Source organism: Malania oleifera, chromosome 6 (assembly GCF_029873635.1).
Source record: "Malania oleifera isolate guangnan ecotype guangnan chromosome 6, ASM2987363v1, whole genome shotgun sequence".
Taxonomy (NCBI): Eukaryota; Viridiplantae; Streptophyta; class Magnoliopsida; order Santalales; family Ximeniaceae; genus Malania; species Malania oleifera.
This window is the reverse complement of record NC_080422.1, coordinates 36,976,100-37,000,423: the sequence shown is the minus strand read 5'-3', so window position 1 is coordinate 37,000,423 and position 24,324 is coordinate 36,976,100. Positions and strand designations below refer to the sequence as shown.

The 24,324-nt window shown below is 32.5% G+C and overlaps 1 protein-coding gene across 1 annotated transcript; it reads left to right on the top strand.

Moving 5' to 3' along the window:
* Nucleotides 1-408: 408 nt before the first annotated feature.
* Nucleotides 409-15,751, top strand: LOC131157046 (ATP synthase subunit epsilon, mitochondrial). Its single transcript, XM_058110899.1, has 2 exons — nt 409-704; nt 15,506-15,751. Exons 1-2 carry the CDS (start codon nt 521-523, stop codon nt 15,532-15,534), a joined length of 213 nt encoding a protein of 70 aa, XP_057966882.1. The 5' UTR covers nt 409-520; the 3' UTR covers nt 15,535-15,751.
* Nucleotides 15,752-24,324: the final 8,573 nt, after the last annotated feature.

Below are 24,324 nucleotides of genomic sequence, written 5' to 3'. Positions count from 1 at the left end.
CTAAGAAAAGATAAAAAAAATATTGTTTATCAAATTCTGTAGTTGTATTACCCTTAGTGATTTGATTATTTGTTTTCCATTGTGATCTAAGTTCATCCTTGACCATAGAAAAGGGTTTCTTCACTCACTAAAAGCTAGTTAAGGGAGTTGTTAGGGGGGTTTGGGGGGAGTGGGCGACTGAACTTCGCTATGCATAGATCTATCTATGGGTTATACCGATGAAGGAAGTGGCTCCGATGGTTCAATGAGAGTTTTCGCCTGTGAAAGTTAATTTTTCTTCCACTTGACTCATGAACTTTTTGTTGGGTTTTAAAAATTTAGATCTTATGATTAAAAGAGATCTTAAATTTGTATTTATATTTAATTTGGATAAGGCGTATAATAAAATTATACTAAAATTTATTTAAATGATATATTGGGCATTTGGGCCTCGGCGTGTTCGCAGCTCGAACAGTTTGCCTAGTGCTTCTTACTCGCGGAGACACCTACGCGAGAGCGAGAGAGAGAGAGAGAGAGAGAGATGGCGTCGAGCGCGGCGGTGCCGTTCTGGAGGTCGGCGGGCCTGACGTACGTAGGTTACTCAAACATCTGCGCCAGTTTGGTGAGGAACTGCCTCAAAGAGCCCCACAGGGCTGAAGCCCTCAGTCGCGAGAAGGTCCATTTCTCCATCTCTAAATGGACAGACGGCAAGCCCCAGAAACCCAGTAAGCCGTTCTCTCTCTCTCTCTCAAATGTTGATTTGGATCTAGGGTTTGCTCACATGATCTACTTTTCGAGGAACATTGATTTGATTGAGGCACTATTGTTTAGCGTTGAATGACCTGACCTTGTCTTGAGTTTATTTTTATTTTTTAATAATATTTTTACAATAGTTGAAATTTTATACTATGTGATTGAAATTTGGCTCGATTTGACTCTGAATTAAGGAAAGTGGTTGATTTGGATTCTGAAGTAGAATTGTTGTTGGACTGATGATGCATTGTTTCTGTGCTTTTCGTTATTTTTGATTTTGGTGTTTAAACTTTTGGCGAATGATGCGTATTTGTGGGATGTTTTGGAAAGCCTTAGGTTTCGGCTTGACAGTCTTTGATGCTGTTTTTGGCTCTTGTTTTGGATTTGTAGGAGAGCTGTTGGATTTGAGAATGTGTCGTGAAGTTTTCCTCCTTCCCCCCCCCCCCCCCCCCAAAATCCTGATTTCGTTTAGGCAGATGTGTTGTCAAGTTGTTCATTGCTGGTTGTTTGGGATGGATAACATTTGTTTATCGAATTGCATATGGTGTTTGGGTCGGTGTTGGATTTGGTTGTTTGCAAAGTTGGGAGTCTTTATGCAAGGATGGGGTCTTAAATAGATTTTACTTTTTGGAGGTCCTAAAAAATTTGGCTTCTATGAAGGAACAAGGATTGAGCATCCTAAACCTGATTTTAGGGAACTAAATAACTAAAAATTTGTTTTTATGAAAGGAATGATTTTAAGTCCTAAAGTTAGCTTTAGGAAATATTGACAATATTTTTTTTTAGAGGAATGGATCAATGGAATATCTTAAATCTTAAAATTGTACTTTAGGAACTAAAGACCCTAATAATGCTTTGATTTTTAAACAAGTGAAATACTGGAGATTCCAGGGAACTAGAAACTTCAAATTTTTTTTATTTTTATTTTCATGATATGGATCATGGAAATCCTTATGCTTGATTTTAGGAAGTAAACAACCCAGCAACGATAGTAGGGAGTGAAATGGTGGAGTTGGGCTTCCTCAAATGTTAACAAATCAGTACCTTAGCTTTTGATGCTATGTGTTTCACTTTTAGCCAGCCCTGGTTGGGGGCATGTGTAAGCATGGTTTTAAATTTCAGTAATGTTGCCAAAATTTTGGTTGAAAATTTTCAAATTTCCAGAGGGTCTGGAAACAAAAACCATTTACAATTTATTTTTTTCTACAAAATTTCAAATATTCTTTCATAAAGTTTGGATTTAAAAATTAAAAAATGAAAAAAGTAAAATTTGAGGCTTTTCATTCTGGTTCTAAATTATTCACAATCATATATATATATATATAAATGTTTTCCTAGTTTCATTCATAATGTCTGTAATTTACTGTAAGCTTCCGTTGTTCTGTAAATCGATATTGAAATTTCAATTGTAATAAAATCAATTTGAGTTGCATGGAAAATTGAAAATTTAGCCCTCGAGTGTAAGGCATGTGCCGGCCTCTTAAAGGCCGAATGATCTTGATAACAAATTCAAGATCCTTAGTTCCTATTGATAATGTAAAATGCAACTTGAATGTGCTAGCATCATTTGATTGGAACTACAACTCTTCATTTTCCCATGAATCGCCTCTTTGCAATACAACCAGAAAATGTAAAATATTCACATTCTAAATCTGAAAAAGAGACTAGATCATGGCTCTGTACACTATTCTTTTGTAGGTTATTTATTTAGTTCAGATAAGTAATGTAGAGGATGTGTTTACTGGGCACCAAGAGGTTGCCAACATATGCAAACATCTATAGGTTAACAAACAAATTCATTCTGGTTGAGGTCTGATGTAATATATCCTAATTTCCATTCAATAAGTGCATGCACAATCTCATTTTTGATATTCTGAATGCTGCCCTACTTGTCTTTGAAAGCTCTCCTATTTCTTTCCCTCCAAACAAGCCAAAAACACAAGAGGGAACTATATTCCAAAGCCTCTTCACACTCTTTATCTTTTCTGTCCCTGCCCTTGGAAGGCTAGCTAAAAAGGAATTAGTGAATGTTCTGTGGCATTACCCTACTGATCTTGAATCATTGCCAAATGGAACTCTTGATTTCCTAGTAAATTTACAGTGCAACTGGAATTGACTTTGGAGCCTCTTATTCTTATTTACACAGGAAGCACCATCATCCTCGGCCCTCTTACAGTCTTAACTATTCTTTTTACAGAAAGCACTATCCATCAAAGCGACACCTGTCCTTCCTATATTATCTCCTGTAAGAATTGCCTCCAGGAGGTTTCCCAAGCCAACAATAAAAGAAGGAATAACTCTCCATGGGACTTCGATTCTTACACTGCTGTTTATATGAACTCTCTATTTTGCCACCCACTTCAGTCAGCTCCTGGTCCTGAGTCTGTCTTTTGAAAGTGATATTCCAGGCCACTGCCATTTTTCCCTTCATCTAGGAGATCTGCTTCTGTAGCTTCCTTGTTAATTGCTATGCTATATGAACTTGGGAAGGATTCTTCTAGGACAGCTCCTCCACACCAAATATTAAACATAAATCTTATTCTTTAAACACCCCCCCCCCCCCCCAAAAAAAAAGAAAAGATCTTTAAAAGAAGATTCTTTACATGCTCATTGGTACGCCATTTTTACACACTACAGACCACATACTTGTTGTGCATGTGTTTTTTTTATAATATTTTGATTCTAAATCATGGATCATTGTCTTTTTCTCTAATTGATATATTTAATATTGACATATGTGTTGTGATTACTCTAGGATAAAAAATAATTTTCTAAACTTTATAAGTCACATCAAGAATTAAGTTGGTTCATCTTGTTTTCTATTTTTATCCTTTTGTTTGCCATTTTTATTCAGTTAATAATTTTTCCCATTTTTAACTATTAATTTTTCTTTCATGCTGAATTTGTACCCACACATGCATATAAAATAATTTTACATACAAATAAATGAACATGTGCATTTTATTTAGAATATCTTGATGCATCATACACATTTAACTCTTTTCAAGATTTTATTCTTTACTTTTTTTCCTTAATATTATTTTTTAAATATTTTTTACATGCCCATCTGTATGTTGATTTACATCATGTTTTCCACGTACTCATTGTGCATGTATTTTGTTCATAATATTTTGTTTCTAAATTTCATGGATGAGTTTTATTTTCTAAAACAAAATATTTACCACCAAGGTTTTATATTTGAGTTAATTGAAATTTTGAGACTTCTAAAGTGCAAAAATTTCAATGGCAATTTGTGGTTGATTGCAAATTCCTTTTTTATTTTAAAAAATAATGAAAATTGGTAGTAAGCATGGTTTTTTTAAAAAAAAAAAAAAAAAACTATAGATGGTGTTAATATATTTAATGATGGAAGATGCAGAGCTGAAGTACTGTAACTAAAATACATCAATCATGCCTATGTAGTGTATAAGGTGCAATAACTGTAGTTGGAGGTCTCATGTTGGTCGTTTTAGGTGCTAATCTTGGGAGGGGTGGTAAGGGTATAGGATGGGAGATGAGCTACTTGTGTAGCCTAGGCTTAGTATGGACTGCCAATCGACAAAAAACATGCGTGAAATAGCCATATTTAACATATTCAATTAATATAAGTGATAAAGCAATTAAATATTAGTTATTCTGAAAATACAACTAGTTCAGACACAAAAAAGGCCAAAATATGTTGTAGCTATTATCCAAGTTACATTTTGCAGAAAAATATAAAGGCCTAAAAGTTAACATTCATAAAAGGCCAACTAGTTCGACCAAAATTATTGTAGCAATTATCAACATGTAAAATCTATTCCTTGTATGTTCCTTATTATTTCGTTCGGTATGTAATAAGAAAGGAATAGACATTCATATGGTGAAATTTGAGAATAATTATTCCATGTCTATTCCTTGTTATCGACTCATAAAAGTTTCACATTGTTATTTCTTTATACTATCAAAATAATTTTTATGTAACTAATTGTAACTAACCTATTATAACTAATATATTTCTAGGAATAGACATTATGTGAACCAAATGTAGGGTTAGTTCTTAGAGAAAGATATATTTAGAATGTGATTTTTGAACACCATGAAGTTCAGTTCTCTAGTACTTTTGTTTCTTACCCAAAATTTTAATTATATCTTGGTGCAGTGGTGCTTTTGACTCTTAAGCTTTTAATATAAATCCATATTTGTTAAAAAATATTTCATTTTTCAATCTATTTTATTTCTTGTACACTCATGTTTCTAATTTGGAATTGATTCTGGAAAATTCTACCAAATCTTATGATACAATTCGATTCTTGATTCTTGACTCCTCAAATCGATTTGCTGTTCAAATCTCGACTTGACAACTTTGTTCTAATTGTGTCACCTTTTTCATGATCCTAGGAATTGAATTGATTCAATGCGTGCTTTATTAAGTTGATGTAATTTTATTTTCTATTTTCTTTTGATAGTGGACTACTTGTTCTCCTTTTTCTGCATCTTTTTCTCCTTTTGCTATTTAGTAAAGCTTCTTTTTCTATCCATATATATATGTATATATAATGGTCGGAATTAATTTGGAACTCAAACCCACCTCTCTCTCTCTCTCTCTTTCTCTCTCTCTCTCTCTCTCCTTTTAAACATCAAAATGGATGAAGAATTAAATGTGGAGCATGGTGATCCTTTGTCATGATCCTTGATCTCTGCATGTTCCAGCGATGGGCCCTAAAGTTGACCATGGTGATTTTGGAGCATTTGTTTTTTTAATCTTGGACAATAATTTTCTTCAGGTTCTGTAATCCATCTAAATAAGGAAGTTTGTTTCAACTAGTTATAGTGTTACATTTTTCATTAACTATTTCACCTTCACCTATATAAGCTAAATATTTCATCCTTCATGCAAAATAAATGCAAATACATACAAGATATATTATCACGTACAAATGAACAGGCGCGTGCATTTCATTTATAATATTATGATGTTGATTCAGACGTAATTGTTGCAGTTTAAAGCTTTCCAGACTTTTGTTCTCTGCTTCTTCTGCTGTGTGTGTGTGTGTGTGTGTTTTTGAATTTTTCATGCTTATCATCAGTGTGTTGTTTCACATTTTACACACTGTATCATTGTGTGATCATACTTGTGCATGTATTTGTTATGATATTTTGACTCTAAATCACGGAGCATTCTATTCTTTTCTAAGATCTTTCATTTTACACTGGCACTTGTTGTACCTTTGAAATTTTTAGGTAGTAGCTTGGTTGTATGTACAACTTTAAGAATATGTTTAATAGAAATTTGTAAAATGTAATTTGTGCCAATTCTTGTGTTTGGAACCGTATAAAAAAAAAAAAAAAAAAAAAAACAGATATTGGCTAGGTAATTGAAAGGAATTATGTTAGAACTTATAATTCATGGATCTTCTTTGTGAGAATTGATTTTATTTTGTTGTCTCTGGACATTGTTTGCATGAGGAATATGGGGAAATAACTGATCCAAATCATTTTGCATTTTTTAATGACTCATGAGCAGAAGAATTGAATTAAGCTGATAAGAAGTTAGAAAAATTGATGTTGATATTTTTTTGGGTGGTCATGGGTTGGGGAGGGTACTAGGGACCATTTGATTAGCTGGGATAGGGTTTTTAAGCTTAAGTTTGAGGGTGGTGTGAGGTTCTCATGCAACAGAAGCATCAAAAAATTTCTGCCAAGGAAGAATTTGGGAGGGATAGTGGAGAGAAGAGTAATGAACAGAAAGCAGTGCAGGTGTTGCCCATAGAAATAGAGGAGAAGGTGGAGAGGGATGGGGGAAGAGGAAGAAGGAAGAAGAGAGGAAGGAGATACAATTGGGGGAAAAGCACATGTTCATTTCTCAATTCAAACTCATCAAAAACTAACTCTTACTCCTAAGTATATTGGGCCAAAAGCCAATAATTCCTTAATCCTATTCTCCAATCAACCTCCAACAAGGGTCCAGCCATTGTTCTGCTTCTTGTTCTACATCAGGTTAGCCAATTTGGTTTCCAAGACCATTGCTTTGGTGGATAAATGGTTGTGTGGAGCCTAGATCTTTATGGCATATCAGGTAGTTCGTAGCAAATTCTGACTCCATCAAAATGAGTGGGATTCCAGTTTTAGTATTAATGCTATACCCATGGGGGTCTTTAGAAGCTTATTTGTCAGATTTTGTATTTCTTTCCTTGGGTAAGACTCTGTGTGTTAACGTGGAGAATTTGTTTTTGGGTGGATGAATGGATTGGGACAGAGCCTTTCTATTAGTCTTTTGAATTGTCATAAGTTATAATATGCTTGAATGATAGAATTTGTTACCCTTGACGGGGCTATTGTGTCTTGGAATGATTTCTTCTGGAGGAATTTGAGTGAGAGGAAGCTGTGGAGGTGACCCAACTGTTGAGGCTGGTTGATTTGTTTTTCCTCTTTTTATTTAAGATTCTTCTTGAGGTGACATGTCAGTGCCCGGGTACGTTGTCAAATATGCGAGGGTTCCCACATCATTCTGTACATGGGCGGGTAAAGAAGTTAGTTTAAGAGACTAGGATTAGATTAGCAGCTTGGAATATAGGGACACGTATGGATAAAAGCATGAAAATTGTGGACACGATTATTAGAAGAAAAATTAATATAATTTACCTTCAAGAAACTAAGTGGGTAGGGGAGAAAGCTAGAGAAATTGTTAAATTAGGATTTAAACTTTGGTACAGTGGAAAAGAAAAACATAAGAATGGGGTAGGAATTTTGTAGGCAAAAACTTAAAAGATAGCGTTGTAGATGTAAATAGAGTAGTGGGTAGAATAATAAAAATCATTATGGTCTTAGGGCAAGAGATAATAAATATCATTAGTGCTTATGCTCTTCAAGTAGGCTTATCAAGAAATCTTAAGAGAATTTTGGTAAGATATGGATAGTATTATACAAGGTATATCAGGGTATAAGAAAATATTCATAGGAGCATATTTGAATGGACACATTGGAAGGGATAATAAAGGTTATGAGAGGATACATGGAGGATCTGGATATGGAGACAAAAATGAACTTGGGGAGATGATCTTAGACTTCTCCATGTCATATGATTTTATTACAATGAATACTTGCTTTAAGAAGAGAGAAGAACACTTAATAACCTTCAAAAGTTGATAAAATAAAAGTCAAATAGATTTCTTCCTAACTAGGTCTAGGAGGGTAGATCACTTATCATGTAAGGATTGTAAAGCTATCCTAGGAGAAAGCTTAACAACACAACATAGAGTTTTAGTTTTAGGTGAGTCAAGAGGAAGATTCTCAAATAGCAAAGAAAGTTGGTGGTAGGATCAAGATGTTCAAAAGTCGTAAAAGCAAAAAGAATTTGGTATAAAATTTGGTAAAAGTGTAGAAACATGGATAACTTTGAAAAGTATAAAGAGGCAAGAAAAAACGCAAAAAGATTGTTAGTGAAGCTAAACGTATATCATTTAATAATTTGTATGATAGATTAGATACAAAAGAAGGGGAAAGAGATATATTTATACTTGTTAGGGCAAGAGAAAGAAAAAGTAAGGACTTAGTTAATGTTAAATGTATAAAAAGTGAGGATGATATTGTCTTCGTTAAGGAAGAAGACATAAAAGAAAGATGGCAAAGTTACTTTATAAGCTATTTAATTGAAATCAAATAGAAGACATAAACTTAGAATTGACAAATGAGGAAAAGACTATAAATATGAGATTTATTCGTAAGATTAAAGTTAACGAAGTTAAGTTTGCACTAAAAAGGATGAAAAATGGAAAAAAAACTATAGGACTGGATAACATTCAATTGAAGTTTGGAAATGCTTATGTGATAATGGAATTATATGGTTAACTGATTTATTTAAAACAATTATAAAAATTAAGAAAATGCTATATGAATGGAGGAAAAAATACTTTAATACCTATATACAAAAATAAAGGAGATATTAAAAATTGTTATAATTATCGTGGAATTAAACTTATGAGTCATATGATGAAATTGTGGGAAAGGGTAGTTGAACAAATATTAATACTAGAAACGAAGGTCTCAGAACATCAATTTGGTTTTATGCCTAGGAGATCTACTACAAAAGTTATATATCTTTTAAGAAAATTAATGGAAAAGTTTAGGAAAAAGAAGAGAGATTTGCACATGGTATTTATTGATTTAGAGAAAGCGTATGATAGGGTACTTAGGGTAGTTCTATGGTGGGTTTTAGGAAAAAAAAAAAGGTGTATGTAGTAAGTATACTAATGTCATTAAGGATATGTACGATGGTGTAATGACTAGTGTAAGGACTATAGGTGGAGGTGGAGAGATTAGAGAATTTCTAATCACAATAGGTGTACATCAAGGATTTGCTTTAAGCCCTTATTTCTTTGCTTTAGTAATGGATCAACTAATTAGGAGTATCCAAAATGAGGTTCCATGGTGTATGTTGTTTGCAGATGATATTATATTGATTGATGAAATTAGAGGTGGTGTTGAGACTAAGTTAGAATTATGGAGAAAAACTTTAAAATATGGAGACTTTAGAATAAGTAAAAATAAGATAGAATATATGAAATGTAATTTCAATATTAGTAGGAGGAATATTTGAGACAAAGTTAAACTTGATGATGTATAAATAAATAGCACTTGTAGATTTTGATACCTTTGATCTATTATGCAAGCTGAAGGAGAAATTGAAGAGGATGTAATGCATAGGGTTAAAACAGGTTGGGTAAATGGAGAAGTGCTTCAAGTGTGCTTTGTGATAATAGAATACCCTTAAAATTAAAAGGAAAGTTTTATAGGACGATTATAAGACCTTTTATGTTATATGAATCAAATTGTTGGACAACTAAGAAACAATATATTCAAAAAGTGAAAGCTGCTGTGATGAGAATGTTTAGATGGATGAATAGTACAACATTGAAAGATAATTTTAAAAAATGAACATATTCGCAGTAAGTTAGGCGTAACTCCTGTAGAAGTAAGGGAAAACGACTCAGATGGTTTGGACACTTGCAACGTGGACCGCGTAGCGCTCAATGAGGAAGAGTGAGTTAGTTATTGTAAGGGGTAGTGGAATGGGTAGTGGTAGACCTAAAATAATTTGGAATGAGATAGTAAGGATTTAATAGCCCTGAATTTGTCAAAAGAAATTGTCTATGATCACATAAATTGACGGAAAAAGATTTATGTAGCCGACCCCACCTAGTGGGACTTAAGGCTTGGTCTTTTTGTTGTTGTTGTTGTTGTTGTTTTAATTGTAGAATGGGCTTTTTGTGGGTTTGAGCAGTTCCTTTTCTTATCATTTATGCGTAACGACAATGGTTCTTGTTTTCCTTTATACTCGTTAATTGGGAAACCTGAAACTCCATCTCTAATAAGGGCTTCTATTCTGTGTGCAATTCTGGACAATATTAATACTAATGATTAGCTCCCTTTTGGCTAAGTGGTTGTGGAGGTTTCCCTAAGAGGTGAATTCTCTGTAGCACATAGTATTAAAAAGTAAATATGGTTTACATAATAATGGGTGGGATGCTGATTGGGGTGTTAGAAAATTCTTCTTATAGCCATTGGAGGTTCATTTCTCTGGTTTATCCTTTTTCATCCACTCACAAAATTTCAATTGGGGTGAGGTAATCATGTTAGGTATTACAAAGATCCTTGGGTGGAGCTGGTCAGCTTTATCCTCTTCCTTTGGTCGGTTATATTGCCTCTCCTCCCGTCACAATGATGTGATTTCATCTTTCCGTGTCTTCTTGTTCTTGGGATATTTGCTTTAGAAGGGATTTGAATGAAGTTAGTCATTTTACCAGACTTGCCATGTTTCTAGGAGTGATAGTAGAGTTCAATTTTGGATTCTTCAGGGGGACTTTTCTTTCTCATCCTACTAAGGTTAATATGATTATTTCTCTTTATCTGGGTGTTTGGGAGGCTATGGGCCTGTTTGGATTGAAAACAGATTTCATTTTTCATATTTAATTTTCCAAAAAAGTACAAAAAAAAAAAAATTGAGCTTATTTTTCAGTTTTGCAATATTTGTATAAGAAAATCTCATAGTAGAGTTTGATTTTGGATTCTTTAGGGGAGTATTCTTGTAAATCTTTATTTTCTCATCATGCTAAGGTTAATTCAATTTTTCCTCTCTATCTGGGTGTTTGTAGGCTAAGGGCCTGTATGAGTTGAAAACAGCTTTCATTTTTTTTTTTAGTTTTCCAAAAAAATTACAAATAAATTGAGCATATTTTTCAGTTTTCAACATTTGTATAAAAATCTCGTAGTAGAGTTTGATTTTGGATTCTTCAGGGGAGTATTCTTGTAAATCTTTCTTTTTTCATTAACGAAGGTTTATTTGATTTTTCCTCTCTATCCGGCTGTTTGGGAGGCTAAGGGCCTTTATGGGTTGAAAACAGCTTTCATTTTTCATTTTTTAGTTTTCCAAAAAATTACAAAAAAAAATGAGCTTATTTTTCAGTTTCGCAACAGTTGTATAAAAAATCTCATAAATAATAAAAAGTTTTGGCACTATTCACTTGTGGATGATTCAAAATAGTTTCATTTTCCGTTTCGAATTTTTAAAATAATTACAAATATATGTCACTTTGTTTTCCAATTTTCTAGATTTGTATAAGAAAGTTGTAAGGCATCTTTTTGTTGCTTTTTAGATATTTAGTTTCTTATATAATTTTTGAAAAAAATTGAAAATCAAGGTGTGATCTTGTAGTATTTGGAAATCTAAAAATGAGAAATGAAAATTGTTTTCGCAACTAAATAAATCCTATATTTCTTGTCCCTTTTAATACAAATTTTGAAAAATTGAAGAATAAGCTTGTGCATATTTATAATTTTTTGGAGAACTAAAAATGGACAAGGGAAACTGTCTTCACGGCTAAATGGGATAAAAATGTCCAAAAAGTTGTAAAGACAAAAAAAAATTGGTGTTAAACGTGACAAAAATGTAGAAACATGGATAACTTTGAAAAATATAAAGAGGCGAGAAAAGATGTAAAAAAGGCCATTAGTGAAGCTAAACACAAATCATTTAATAGTTTGTATGATATATTAGATACAAAATAAGGGAAAAGAGATATATTTAAACTTGCTAAAGCTAGAGAAAGGAAGAGAAAGGGTTTAGGAAATGTAAATTGTATAAAAAGTGATGATGATATTGTCTTGGTTAAGGATGAAGACATAAAAGATAGATAGCGAAGTTACGTTAGTAAGTTGTTTAATGAAAACCAAATAGAAGGCTTAAACTTAAAATTGACAAATGAGGAAAATACTAAAAATATGAAATTTATTTGTAAAATTAGAGTTAATGAAGTTAAGTTTGCACTAAAAATGATGAAAATGGAAAAGCTATAGGATTGAATAACATATTAATGTTTAGAAATGCTTAGGTGATTATATGGTTAACTAATTTATTTAACACAATTATAAAAACTAAGAAAATGCCAAATGAATGGAGGAAACACACTTTAATAACTATTTATAAAAATAAAGGAGATATTCAAAATTGTAATAACTATCATGGAATTAAACTTATGATCATACGATGAAACTGTGGGAAAGGGTAGTTGAACAAAGATTAAGGCTAGAAACGAAGGTCTCGAAAATCATTTTGATTTTATGCCTAAGAGATCTACCACAAAAGCTACATATCTTTTAAGAAGATTAATGGAGAAGTTTAGGAAAAAAGAAGAGAGACTTGCATATGGTATTTATTGACTTAAAGAAAGCATATGATAGGGTGCCTAGGAAAGTTCTACAGTGGGTTTTAGAAAAAAAAAAAGAGTATGTAGTACGTATACTGATGTCATTAAGGTTATGTATGATGGAGTAATGGCTGGTGTAAGGACTATAGATGGAGAAACTCGAGAATTTCCAATTATCATAGGTGTACATCAAGGATCTGCTCAGAGCCCTTATCTTTTTGCTTTAGTGATCGACGAACCGACTAAGAGCATTTAAAATGAGGTTCCATGGTGTATGTTGTTTGCAGATGATATTGTATTGATTCAGGAAACTAGGGGCAGAGTAGAGACTAAGTTTTAGAACTATGGAGAGAAGGGTTGGAATCTAGAGGCTTTAGGATAAGTAAAAATAAGACATAATATATGAGATGTAATTTCAGTAGTGGTAGAAGGAATATTTGAGACAAAGTTAAACTTGATGATGAAGAAATAAATAGTACTTGTAGATTTTGATATCTTGGATTTATTATGCATGCTAAAGGAGAAATTGAAGATGATGTGATGTATAGAGTTAAAGCAGGTCGAGTAAAATGGAGAAGTGTTTCAAGTGTGCTTTGTGATAGTAGAATACCCTTAAAATCAAAAGAGAAGTTTTATAGGACGACTATAAGACCAACTATGCTATATGGATCAGAATGTTGGACGACGAAGAAACAAAATATCCGAAATGTAAAAGTTGCTGAGATGAGAATGCTTAGATGGATGAGTGGTATAACGCTGAAAGATAAATTAAGGAATGAACATATTTGCGGTAAGTTAGGTGTAGCTTCTATATAAGATAAGATAAGGGAGGGACGATTCAGATGGTTTGGGCACTTGCAACGTAGGCCACATAGTGCGCAAGTGAGGATTAGTTATTGTGGGGGCAATAGGAGTAGGGGTAGACCTAAAATAACTTGGAATGAGAAACTAAGGATTTAATAGCGCACTGAATTTGTCAAAAGAAATGATACATGATCACATAAATTGGGGAAAAAAGATTCATATAGCCGACTCCACCTGGTGGGACCCAAGGATTAGTTTTGTTGTTGTTGTGCTTTTGTTTGGTTGGTGGTCCTCAACGGGGTTGACACCCACAATCTGCTGCAGAGTAGTCGACCTTCTAAAGCTCTGTTGGACTTGTGTGTGTGATAATAGTGTGGTGGATATACTCCACTTGTTTATTCATTGTTCTTTTGCTTGGAACCTGTGGAACTCTTTTTTGGGGTGTTTGGAGAATTATGGCTAGTCCAAATTCAGTGGAAGATCTTTCTTCTATTTTGCTCAAAGGCTGTGGAGACGTGCTCTTGGGGCTGTTTGTGGGGCATTTGGTTGGAAAGAAATGTTAGCAAACTGTGAAGAGATTATCAGTGGGGTTTCTTTGGGACAGGATCCGATTTTTGGCTTCTCCTTGGATTTATAGTGCTGGTTGTTTTTAGGATTGTTGTTTTTAAGATGTTGTCAGAGACTAGAATGCTTTACTAAGATGATGTTTTTTCTTTTTTGTACAATTTGAGGGCTGCTGTTCTCCTTTTTCGTAGTTTTTTTGTTATGCTTTTTAATAATGTTTTTTTTTTTTTTAAATCCCCCAAAAAAAAAAAAAAACTAATGATTGGCTTCAGGTTAGGGAGACCTTTGAAAGCGTCGTCTCCATGTGCATGCTTTCTTTGTTTTTAAAGCCGCGAAACAAGTGCTCATTTATCGCGGCATCGCCCCTTCTCTGGGACATTGAAGCTATTTTTTTTGTATGTGTTTTGGGAAAATTGGGTGTGTTGTTTTCATGGAATGTTTCTTCTTCTTTCAAAGATTTTTAAGAGTCCTGGAGATATTGAGGCAAACATTCTTTGGAGATATTTTGCTGTTTGTGTGGAGTATTTGGACGGAGTGTCAATGTAGAATTTTGAAGATGGAACCAGATGAATGTGGTTCTATTTTTGGCTTTCTTTATGATGTTCTGCCTTTAGGTTTGTTTCCGGGATGCAGCTTATTTATGTGCAATGTGACTGGAGAGCTTGTTATTTTAGGGGTGTTTTTCTTTATTTTTTGTTTATGGATGACTGTTTGTCCTCGCTTGTGTTGTAATTGTTCCTCTATTCTAGTCTTATTATGTATATTTTTTTTATGTGAACAATTTAGTATGATTTCAGTTTTGTTTCGGTTTGGCAGTTTGGGTTCCAAATTAATTCAACTCATTAATGCTTTATTATTGATAAATTCAGCCCAGTTTTATGCATTATAAACCAATTCAACTCCATTAAGATTTGATTCCAGCAGTGCCATGGTACAGCTCTTTGCTGGTAGTCCTATCTCTCTCTCTCTGACTGAAGTTTTTTCTTCTTTTTGAAAAAAAAATCAGAAACATGAATTCTTGGCAGGAAGACAACATTTTACCTAGTTTGTGTTTGGAAATCTGTATTTGCACTTTAAATAAATCGGTAAGTGAACAATAAAGAATTAACTAAAAGCAGATCTGCACAATTTAAAGTTTGATGACACATTTGGTGAATATTTCTGATGTTAAATCACTTTGTTGGTGTCATTGAAAGTGACACGCGTCCTTCAATTGCATGTCTCACACATTTGAATGAAACAAGATCTCTAGTGGATCATGTTAGAAAGTGAAATATTTGTGTTGCAATCATAATATTATATGGCTCTGACCAGAGCGCAAAATAAGGCTGGTTGAATTCTTTTTTATTCTTCAAGCCTGTAATTCACTTATTTAGAGTGAAACAAGGTCTCTAGCAGAGCATGCGAGAAAGAGGAATAGTCCTAGTGCAACAATAATAGATCTGGAGGTTCTCTGGAACTGGCTGAAGAAACTCCGGATGCTAATATGAACTTGATTATTTTACAGTAAATGACTTGTGTTTTCTGATCTTGCTAAGTTTAGGTTATAGACAATTCACATGAAATCTATTGGACTTGTGGCGTTAGTTTCTTTGATGCACAAGGTGTTACTGTATTTATTTAAATCAAAACTGTTGTTGACATTAATTGAGATTGATTTTTATTCACAAGCATGATTTTGTAGATATCCTGATGAATTGATTTGCTTGTCTGTGTATCAGCTCTCCGTTCAGATACAGAAATAGAATGAGGTAGATCGTGATTCCCTTCAATAACACATCAAACAGAGGCTTTATTTTGAATGTTTGTGTGGAATTGCAGCTGTAATAATGTAATGCCTGATACTCTAATATGCTTGCATTGCCTATTACTGGAAAACTAAGCAGGATAATCATCCTTTCTTTTTTTTTTTTTCCTCACTCCTGATTCCTTAATAATGCTAAGCATTGCAGCAGTTCTTGAGTTTATCCGAGGTGTTCTGTTTTGAAACTCCATGACTGCATTGGGGCATCATGCATTCATTTGGTAGCTTCATATGTATCTTAAGCTTGTCATCTTGCTTGCCTCTGCAGCTCTCTCTCTCTCCATTGTTTTCAAGTTTTTTAATATTTATATAAAAAAGTTGGAAAATGGGAAAGCTTTTCTTCGGCTTCTCGACTTTGCGGAAGTTTTCATAAACCTATGACGTGCAACAATGTTTATTTTCAAATTTTATAATAGAAATGTTTATTCTTATTTATGTTAGGTTAAATGGAGCAGTACAAAGTTTTACCTATTTTTTCAAAAATTAAATTTATTTTAAGTTTTATTTGAATTTTACTGTATTTTATTTTTATTTTGAAATTAGCATTACGTTTGGCTTGCTAATAGGAATTGGGTGAAAAGAAATTTTGAATGAAGTACGTGAAAATTTTGATTTTGCTTCACCAAATTTCATTCCATTGTCACCCACTAAAATTTTAGTAAATGTAATTGAATTTGATGTTTGATGTTTTGTACACAAATATGGGGAATAAGATGAGAGTAGAATAAAATAAAAATTATATGATAAAAATTATAAAGATCAATATCATTCCTTTCATTTGATTCTCGTTTACCATGCCAATTGTATGTTTATTAAGAAAATGAAGAGAATCGAGGAATACTAACAATGATTTCAGAACAATAGTTTTTATTTTTCATTTCAAGATATATATTCATTGTTAGCTTTTATGTAATTGATTTTTGCCTTTGGGTTGGAGATAATGACCTCTCTTAAAAGTTCAGTCAAAACGAACAAATTCTCATCTAACATTTTTAAAACTTCAAAAATTTTGATAAGGTTTATTAAAAGGACAAATCTTTTCTTATATTTAGTGCAAAGACAAGCCTTTTGAGGGGTATAAGAATTTTAAAAATTAAATGTTAAGAGAGGTTTAAGAAATTTTTGAAACCTTAATAATAGTCTTTGTTCTTTGTGCTTTACCTTTTTTTCTTACAATATTACTAAATATTGAGGAATTGCTCTTACCTAAAACCATAATTATTGATTGGGGTCTTTTATACATAAAAAGAGAATTTTGTATTACAATAAAAGTGATATGAATTATCTACGAATAGACTTTATAAAAAGAAGATAACATTCATCCAATTTAGATGGAAAATTAAAAAAAAAAGTTTATTCTGTGCAACTATATTTACAAGGCAACAGATAAAGATAAGGATACATACATTATATTATTTCATTCAATTGCCAGCTAGACATTTTAAATATAGTATAAAGGAAATGAATGAAAAGGTCAAATGAACCTTCTTTATTAGTATGTAAAATTGGAATAAAATGATTGACATTGCAATTATTTCTATTTGCCCCATCATTCTTTATTAGGTAAAATCTAGCAACATCTTTGAATTTTTGGAATATGATACTATATCCTTTAAAATTTCATAAATTATTAAAAAAATCCCTTGAAATTTAATTTTATTAACAAATTAACTTTCTGTTTGTTTGATCATTAGTTAACTTAATGAAAAGTAAACTTTTATCCCTAATAAAATAACAATACCCTTTTTATTTAATTTTGATAAAATAAATATTTTTAAAAATAATATTAATTTTATAAATTAGGTTGAAAAAATTGGTCAATTAAGTTATGTTTTGAAAATTGAACTTATTAGTGAACTGAACAAGCAATGGCTGGTTCGAATCAATTAGTTGACATAAGAATGATGACATTATTGAATTATTATTATTAGCTTTGAAGCAATCCTAAGAGGGGAGGGGTGAATTAGTATTTAAAATGTTTTATTCCCTAGGTCAATCCACTAATATCAGTATTACACAAGCCTAAGGTCAATCTAGTGCATATAAAATAAATCAATGTAAATATACAGCGGAATCTAAACCGCAATAGAAATTTAACCAAGCATGCACAATTAAGCAGTAAAGGAGACGACACCAGAAATATTATCGAGGTTCGGCAAACTACCTACGTCCCTGCCTTGGCTAACAAGCATAAGGATTACTATTATAAGTTCACTTAACGGGTGGAGCAGCACCTAAACAACCAGGTCAATTAGCACAGGACTGACCTTAACCTTTACAACTAGGTCAATTAACATAGGGCTGACCCCAACCTTCATAACCAATCCTTATCGGACAGGATTACCGCTCCCTCAGGCCATGCCTGGAATGCAACAGATTTTTCACAATATAACTGGTACAATGATTATGCTTCTTAGTAAAGCAGATGTGTACAAAATGTAATCAATCACATGCACATCAACAATATAGGTAAATGTAAGCTCAGTGATGTGAATATTTGTGCAAATAACATTCAACAAGATATGATCACCAAAATATTTAACAGTGTTCTAATCAAGTTATATTTTTGAAACAAGTTATATCAAATATCAATAACAAATCAAGGTTTCAAAGATACTAATCAAATAATCAAATTAGCTCAAAAGATTTTTTTTTTTTCAATACAATGAGCACAAAAGCAGCTTGAAAAATATTATAGCTTGTAAAAATATTTGCACAATAAAATCAAAACTATAAGAATCTTACAATGACAATGCAAAGATCCATAAGCTTGTTAGTTTATCCCAACACAAGGTTTATAATGTTCAAATCTGTGGGATAAACTTAACTAAACTTCCCAAAATCAATATCAAATACTTAACCAAAACAATGGGAGTATTAGCTACATCTACTAATCAATAACACAATATGACACTCTCACAAAGCAAAGATGTATCAAGGGAATGAATATTTGAGAGTGTTTTGAAGTAAAATGGGCAATATGAGCTTTTGTAAATAGAAAGGATTTTTGCTAATGATTTTCTTAATCTTCTTGCTAATCCATACAAATGAACCTATATATATATAGACCAAGGCAAAAATATAACCGTTTAGGACCTATAGGGTATTATTAGAAAAAGGATTAAACCGTTTTTTGAAAAATTAACCTTGTTTTAAGCTTTTTAACCTCGATAAAAACTTAAGTAACCCGACAAGATTCGGGTGGCTGAACTTTAATTTGGTTGCCCGAACAGACTCAGCTGAAAAATTATTTTAAATGGTTTGGGTGCCCGAGTTTGGATTCAGTTGGCTGAACAAAAGTCAAAAACATTTGTGCGCAGTTCGGGTGCCCTAAATAATGTTCGGTTAACCGAACAAACCAATTCGGTTGCCCGAGGCCTGATTTGAACTAAGAGGTTCGGTAACCTGAGTTGGTGAGAAGTCCCTTTCTAAGGGTTCAGTCGCCTGAGGGCGATGCGTTCATTCTTGGTTCGATAGCCCGAACTCAAGTCAAACTGTTGACTTTCCAGCAGTTCGGGCGCCCAAGGAGTTTTGAACTCCTGGGGTTCGGTCGCCCAACCTCACTCATTTTATGCTTTTTATGTTCAATTCAATTCCTTTTTACACTCCTGATTATGAATGATATTTGCGCATGAGTGTTGGAACCTAAGGTCTTACTAGGGTCTTACTGAGCTTACAGTATATCTTATATGTATGACATGCATGTAATTATTACAAACCTTATATCCTACTTACTATTACAAACTTATATTACATAAAATGAATTTACAACATGAAACTAATCTTCAGTATCTTCATGCTTTGCTTTCATGTGCCATTATTTGATATGTTAAAATGAACCTGCACATACACTTAAAAGTCATCAAATACCTGAGTATTTGCCATTATCAAAACTGGGTGCGACCAATAAGGTCAACATTCTCCCCCTTTTTGATGATGACAAATACATCGTTCAAAAAATGGGTATAACCTTAGAAGGCTCCCCCTAACAATATGCATAATGTAAAACTTTAAATAATTTTTCATTTAAGTTCAATTCAACCCAAATTTCAAGTCAACCCAATTTTTGCCTCTTATCCATCTCCCCTTTTTGGCAACAACAAAAAGGGCTATGAAAGTAATAGCCTTAGGCATTGGGTATAAACTATTAGCACACAAGAGAAGTTTGAGAATTTTTTAAAAATTTTCAATAGCATGCCGTTTGAAAATAAGACATTTCCCAAAAATTCCTGTATAAAAATGACCTGTTATGAGTTTTAAGATCTAACAGTTTATAAACAAATACTCAACTCAAATAGTTCTAGTATGATCAAGACATAAAACATAAATAAAATCATTATCATGCAATAAATATGAGAATTGTGCTTTGCAAAACATTACCAATTTCATAAAGTCCAAGCCAATGAAAGATATCAATTGTTATATTGATTGTTAGACTTTGGAATTATTAGAAAACTCCCCCCTTTTAATATAGCATTTGGGTATGAACAGTTTTATAACAAAAGAATATGTCATTTAAGCACACAAGCAAGTAAACAAGATACGTCGCATGTAAAATCATTTTCTTGCCTAAAACAAAAATATATAATATAAATAGATAAATATATGTCTCCCTTATGATTTTAAACAAATGCATAAAACCAGTGCTTGCTTGAAAAAAAAACTTTAATTCGAAGATCAAGCAAGCGAATTTTTCTGGTGATCATTTAAAGACAAAACAACTTTATGACCAGAAAAATTACAACCATATGTAACTTAAAGATAGACAATTTTAAGTGCAAGATCATATGGTAAAATCTGAAATAGTTTGTGGCAATACAATATAATTCAGCTTTAGGATTTTCAATGAGATTAATACATTTAAGCACATGCCACAATACAACTTAAAGCACATTTAAGCTTAAAAAAATGGGTGAGCACAACAAGATTGTGATTTTAGCTTAAGGTCTCCCCCTATGAATTTGAATACTAGCTTCGATGAAATAAACTACTTATACTCATCAAGAATTACTTTCATTTAACAGGCCAAGTAGTATAAGCAGTCAATCTAAATATTTTAAATCAACTATACTGAATATTTATTAACTACATTTATCCCTTATTAGTATAGTCGTCCCTATAGATCACAAATGCATTAGAAAAAGATATTAAGGCATAGCTATAATGTTCATAACCGAGAACAATCCATATCTATTTATAGAATTTTAAGAACTGGATATGATGTTCAGGGTTCTCTGAAGAGCTTCAATATTTTAAAAGAAATGAAGCTTATGCATATGGGTCCTTTATACTTTTTTTTGAGGGATGGAGTTGAGTTCCTCTAAGTATGTCATGATTATGCAATGATGAAAGTGTGATATTTCTATTTAAGTTTTCACTCATCCTTTTAAAAACATTTTAACATTTTTATTATCATAATCATGTTTGTACAAAGTTTTATTTCGAGAAAAATCTACCAAAATTTTGGTAGCATTCCGTCTGTAAATTAGACGTTTTCCCATGAAACTTGTACTTGATAATAGGTTATTTTAAACAGAAAAATCATATAAAGCAAGCAGCAACCTAATATCCACAACTAGCATACAAATTATATCACTGCATCCGCCATATAGGAGGCTTTCAACACAAGCATGCTTTCTAGTAGGTCAATCAGCAACTCATAAAAGAAATGAACTATCCAATTGATGATATGAACAATAACTAACAATGGATAGTTATGAGATTAGTGCAGAGTTGTTCTCACAAGGGCATACTGACATAAAAGCATAAATAAAAATTGAGAGCATTTTAATATATATAGGTGTGAGAGATAAAAGCTCCCCCTGAGTTATGCACTACTATAATCTTATGCTTTTAATTTTCTTCCATCTTCTTAGCCAAGTGATTTAAGATTCTCAATGATTAAAACTTGGTTCTAGATGCATAGGTTTTAAAAGACCAAAAAGTCACAATCAATATTCCTTATAAGTGTCTCATCTCTTATGATCTTCAAAATGTGAGAGACACAAGATAGAATGACTTTTAAATTAACTGATCATTCATAGGTTTCTTTCAAATCTCATTTCATCATCTAGATTTGAAACCTAATGTAATTAGTTTAGCCATTCAACTTCATTTAAGATATGAAACTCTAAAGGATTTGACTTTAAGGTTTGAAAGCTTGTGAACTAGAGTTTACATAAATACTCTTAACAATTAAAATCATTAAGTTCAGAAGAGTATTTATAATGAGTGGACATGATTCAAAATATTTTCATGGAAGTGGATATGTCCAAACCAGAATGGGCAAAGAGCAATAAGGAGTATGTGAATATATTGACCAATGCTCTTCGGAGGATGGAAAGTATCCTTTAGATATGATCATAGAGAGGAGCAAGAATACGAACCAAGAAATGGGTAAAACCTTATTGAATATGATCGTGGTTTGGTAAGGATTTCCTGTGGAGGATACGATGAACCAAAATTAGACGATTTTTATATTTTAAGCACAAAATGGAATATTTTGGTTAATCAGTGAAACTAAAATCCCTTAATAGTTGCTTCTAATTTTGATTATGGAATGATGTATTTAAGTAAGCGCTAGTTAGAATAGGGACTAATGATCATTAGTGCTTAAGCCTAGAGTGATGACTAAGCTATGGTTAAGGCTTTTATATTCAAAAATGAGTTTAAGTTTAAATAATATATATCGAGATGGATTCCCTAAAGCTCAAATATGTGCAATGGACAAAAGGTATGCTTAGCTTTAGATATTCATATTTAGGCGCGAGTTAAGCAATTTGAAATTTAAATACAAGGCAAACATGTCATGTCTATTTGGAAGTGGATTTTTATTCAAGCAACCAAAAATTTCATAATTTAACCAATGAATATATGCATTAGGTTCAGATTGGTTATATACTTGGATTTGCAGATTGGCTTGATTCTTAAATTATCTTAGTCTACCAAGGTGGAATGAATATGCTAAGATTTGACATTTTAGGAACATACCACTTTGTAGGCCAATAGACATGACTTCCCCAAAACCTAGAACCTAAGGAAAGCATTTATGTAATTCCAATTTGAATTCATTCATCCTTAAGTCCTAAGGAGTTTCCCTTTTTGACAACCCATACCATTTGTCTACCTTTGATTCTTGATGGGTTAAGATAATATGGTTCTTTGACTCTTCAGACCTGTTTGGGTTTTACACCTTTCTTTTTAAAAGGGCAATCAAATTTTATGTGCCCCTTCTTTTTACATAAGATGCATGTGGTGTGGGTGTATGGACTTGAGGAGGTACTAGCATAATGTTTCGATTCTTTTACAAAGTACCCCATGTATAGGTTCTTCCTCTTCCTATTTTCAATTCCATTAAAACTTATACCTTCTTTATCTAAGGTCATTTTTGTGAACCTAAGAGTTTGTCTAAATTTTCTTTACCTCTAGTGAATGTATGGATGATCTTACATTGGTCTTTTATTTTCTTTTCTAGATCTTGAATTTTTAAGTTCTCTAAACCTTTGCAAACATTCTGAAGTTTCATAAATTCTTTGTTCATATTGTTTGCGTTATTTTCGAGATCAAGGATATGAAGATCCTTTTCATTTTCAATTGTAAGTTGGGATCTTACGTCTTTAAGCTCTTTTTGCAGCATAGCATTCTTGTTTTCCAAATTCATGATTTTCAAATCCTTTTCTTTATTAACAAGAATTTGTGATTCAAGTTCTTTCAATGATGCCTCATTCTTGTTTTTTTCAAAATAGTATAGCGTTTAAGTGTTTTAACAAGAGACTTATGAGTTCTAACACATTCAACTTGCAATTTCTCATAAGATGACATATTTTCACTATCAAAACTATCAAAAATCAAATGCATCACAAGATTTATCACATGAATCATTACATGAATTATTTGATAAAGTCGAAGGAGACGAATTTACCTCATCGTCGGTCAAAGCAATAAAGCACTGCTTTTCTCCTTCATGACCTTTTGAGCTGGAGTCACATGGAGCTATAGACTTTTCATGCTTAGATGTTTCATATCTCTTTTCAAGTTCCTCCCATATTGCTTTAGCATTTTGACATGCTCTTACTTCACGAAAGATAATAGTATCTAAAGATAAAATAGAATATTCATGGCATCAAAATTTATTTGAATTAAACTCATATCATTATCATTAAGCTCAATTTCTGATTTGGGGATTTCAACATTATTGACATTTTTCATAGGTATGATATCCCCTAGAGTAATGACTCTCAAAGTCCTCCAATTCAATGATTTTATAAAAATAGTAATTATAAGTTTCCAATTAGAAAAATTTTAACCAGAAAACATTGGAGAGTTTACAGAGAATCTACCCTCACACGATTGGGATACACCAACACGAGCCATCATGATCTTTTACTAAATAACGTTTAAGTCTAAGTGATGAGACTCTGATACCAATTATTAGCTTTGGTGCAATCCCAAGAGGGTGGGTGAATTGGTATTTAAAAAGTTTTATCCCCTAGGTCAATCCACTAACATCAGTATTACACAAGTCTAAGGTCAATCTAGTGCATATAAAATAAATCAATGTAAATATACAGCGGAAATTAAGCTGCAATAGAAATTTAACCAAGCATGCACAATCAAGCAGTAAAGGAGATGACACCAGAAATGTTATTGAGGTTTGGCAAATTGCCTACGTCCCCGTCTTAGATAACAAGCATAAGGATTACCACTATAAGCTCACTTAACGGGTGGAGCGACACC

Bases quoted from the DNA above. Each gene is read 5' to 3' on its own strand.
- LOC131157046 (XM_058110899.1), top strand. From the start codon at position 521: ATGGCGTCGAGCGCGGCGGTGCCGTTCTGGAGGTCGGCGGGCCTGACG. The intron at 705-15,505 runs GTAAGCCGTTCT...TCTGTGTATCAG, and splicing joins CGGCAAGCCCCAGAAACCCA to CTCTCCGTTCAGATACAGAA.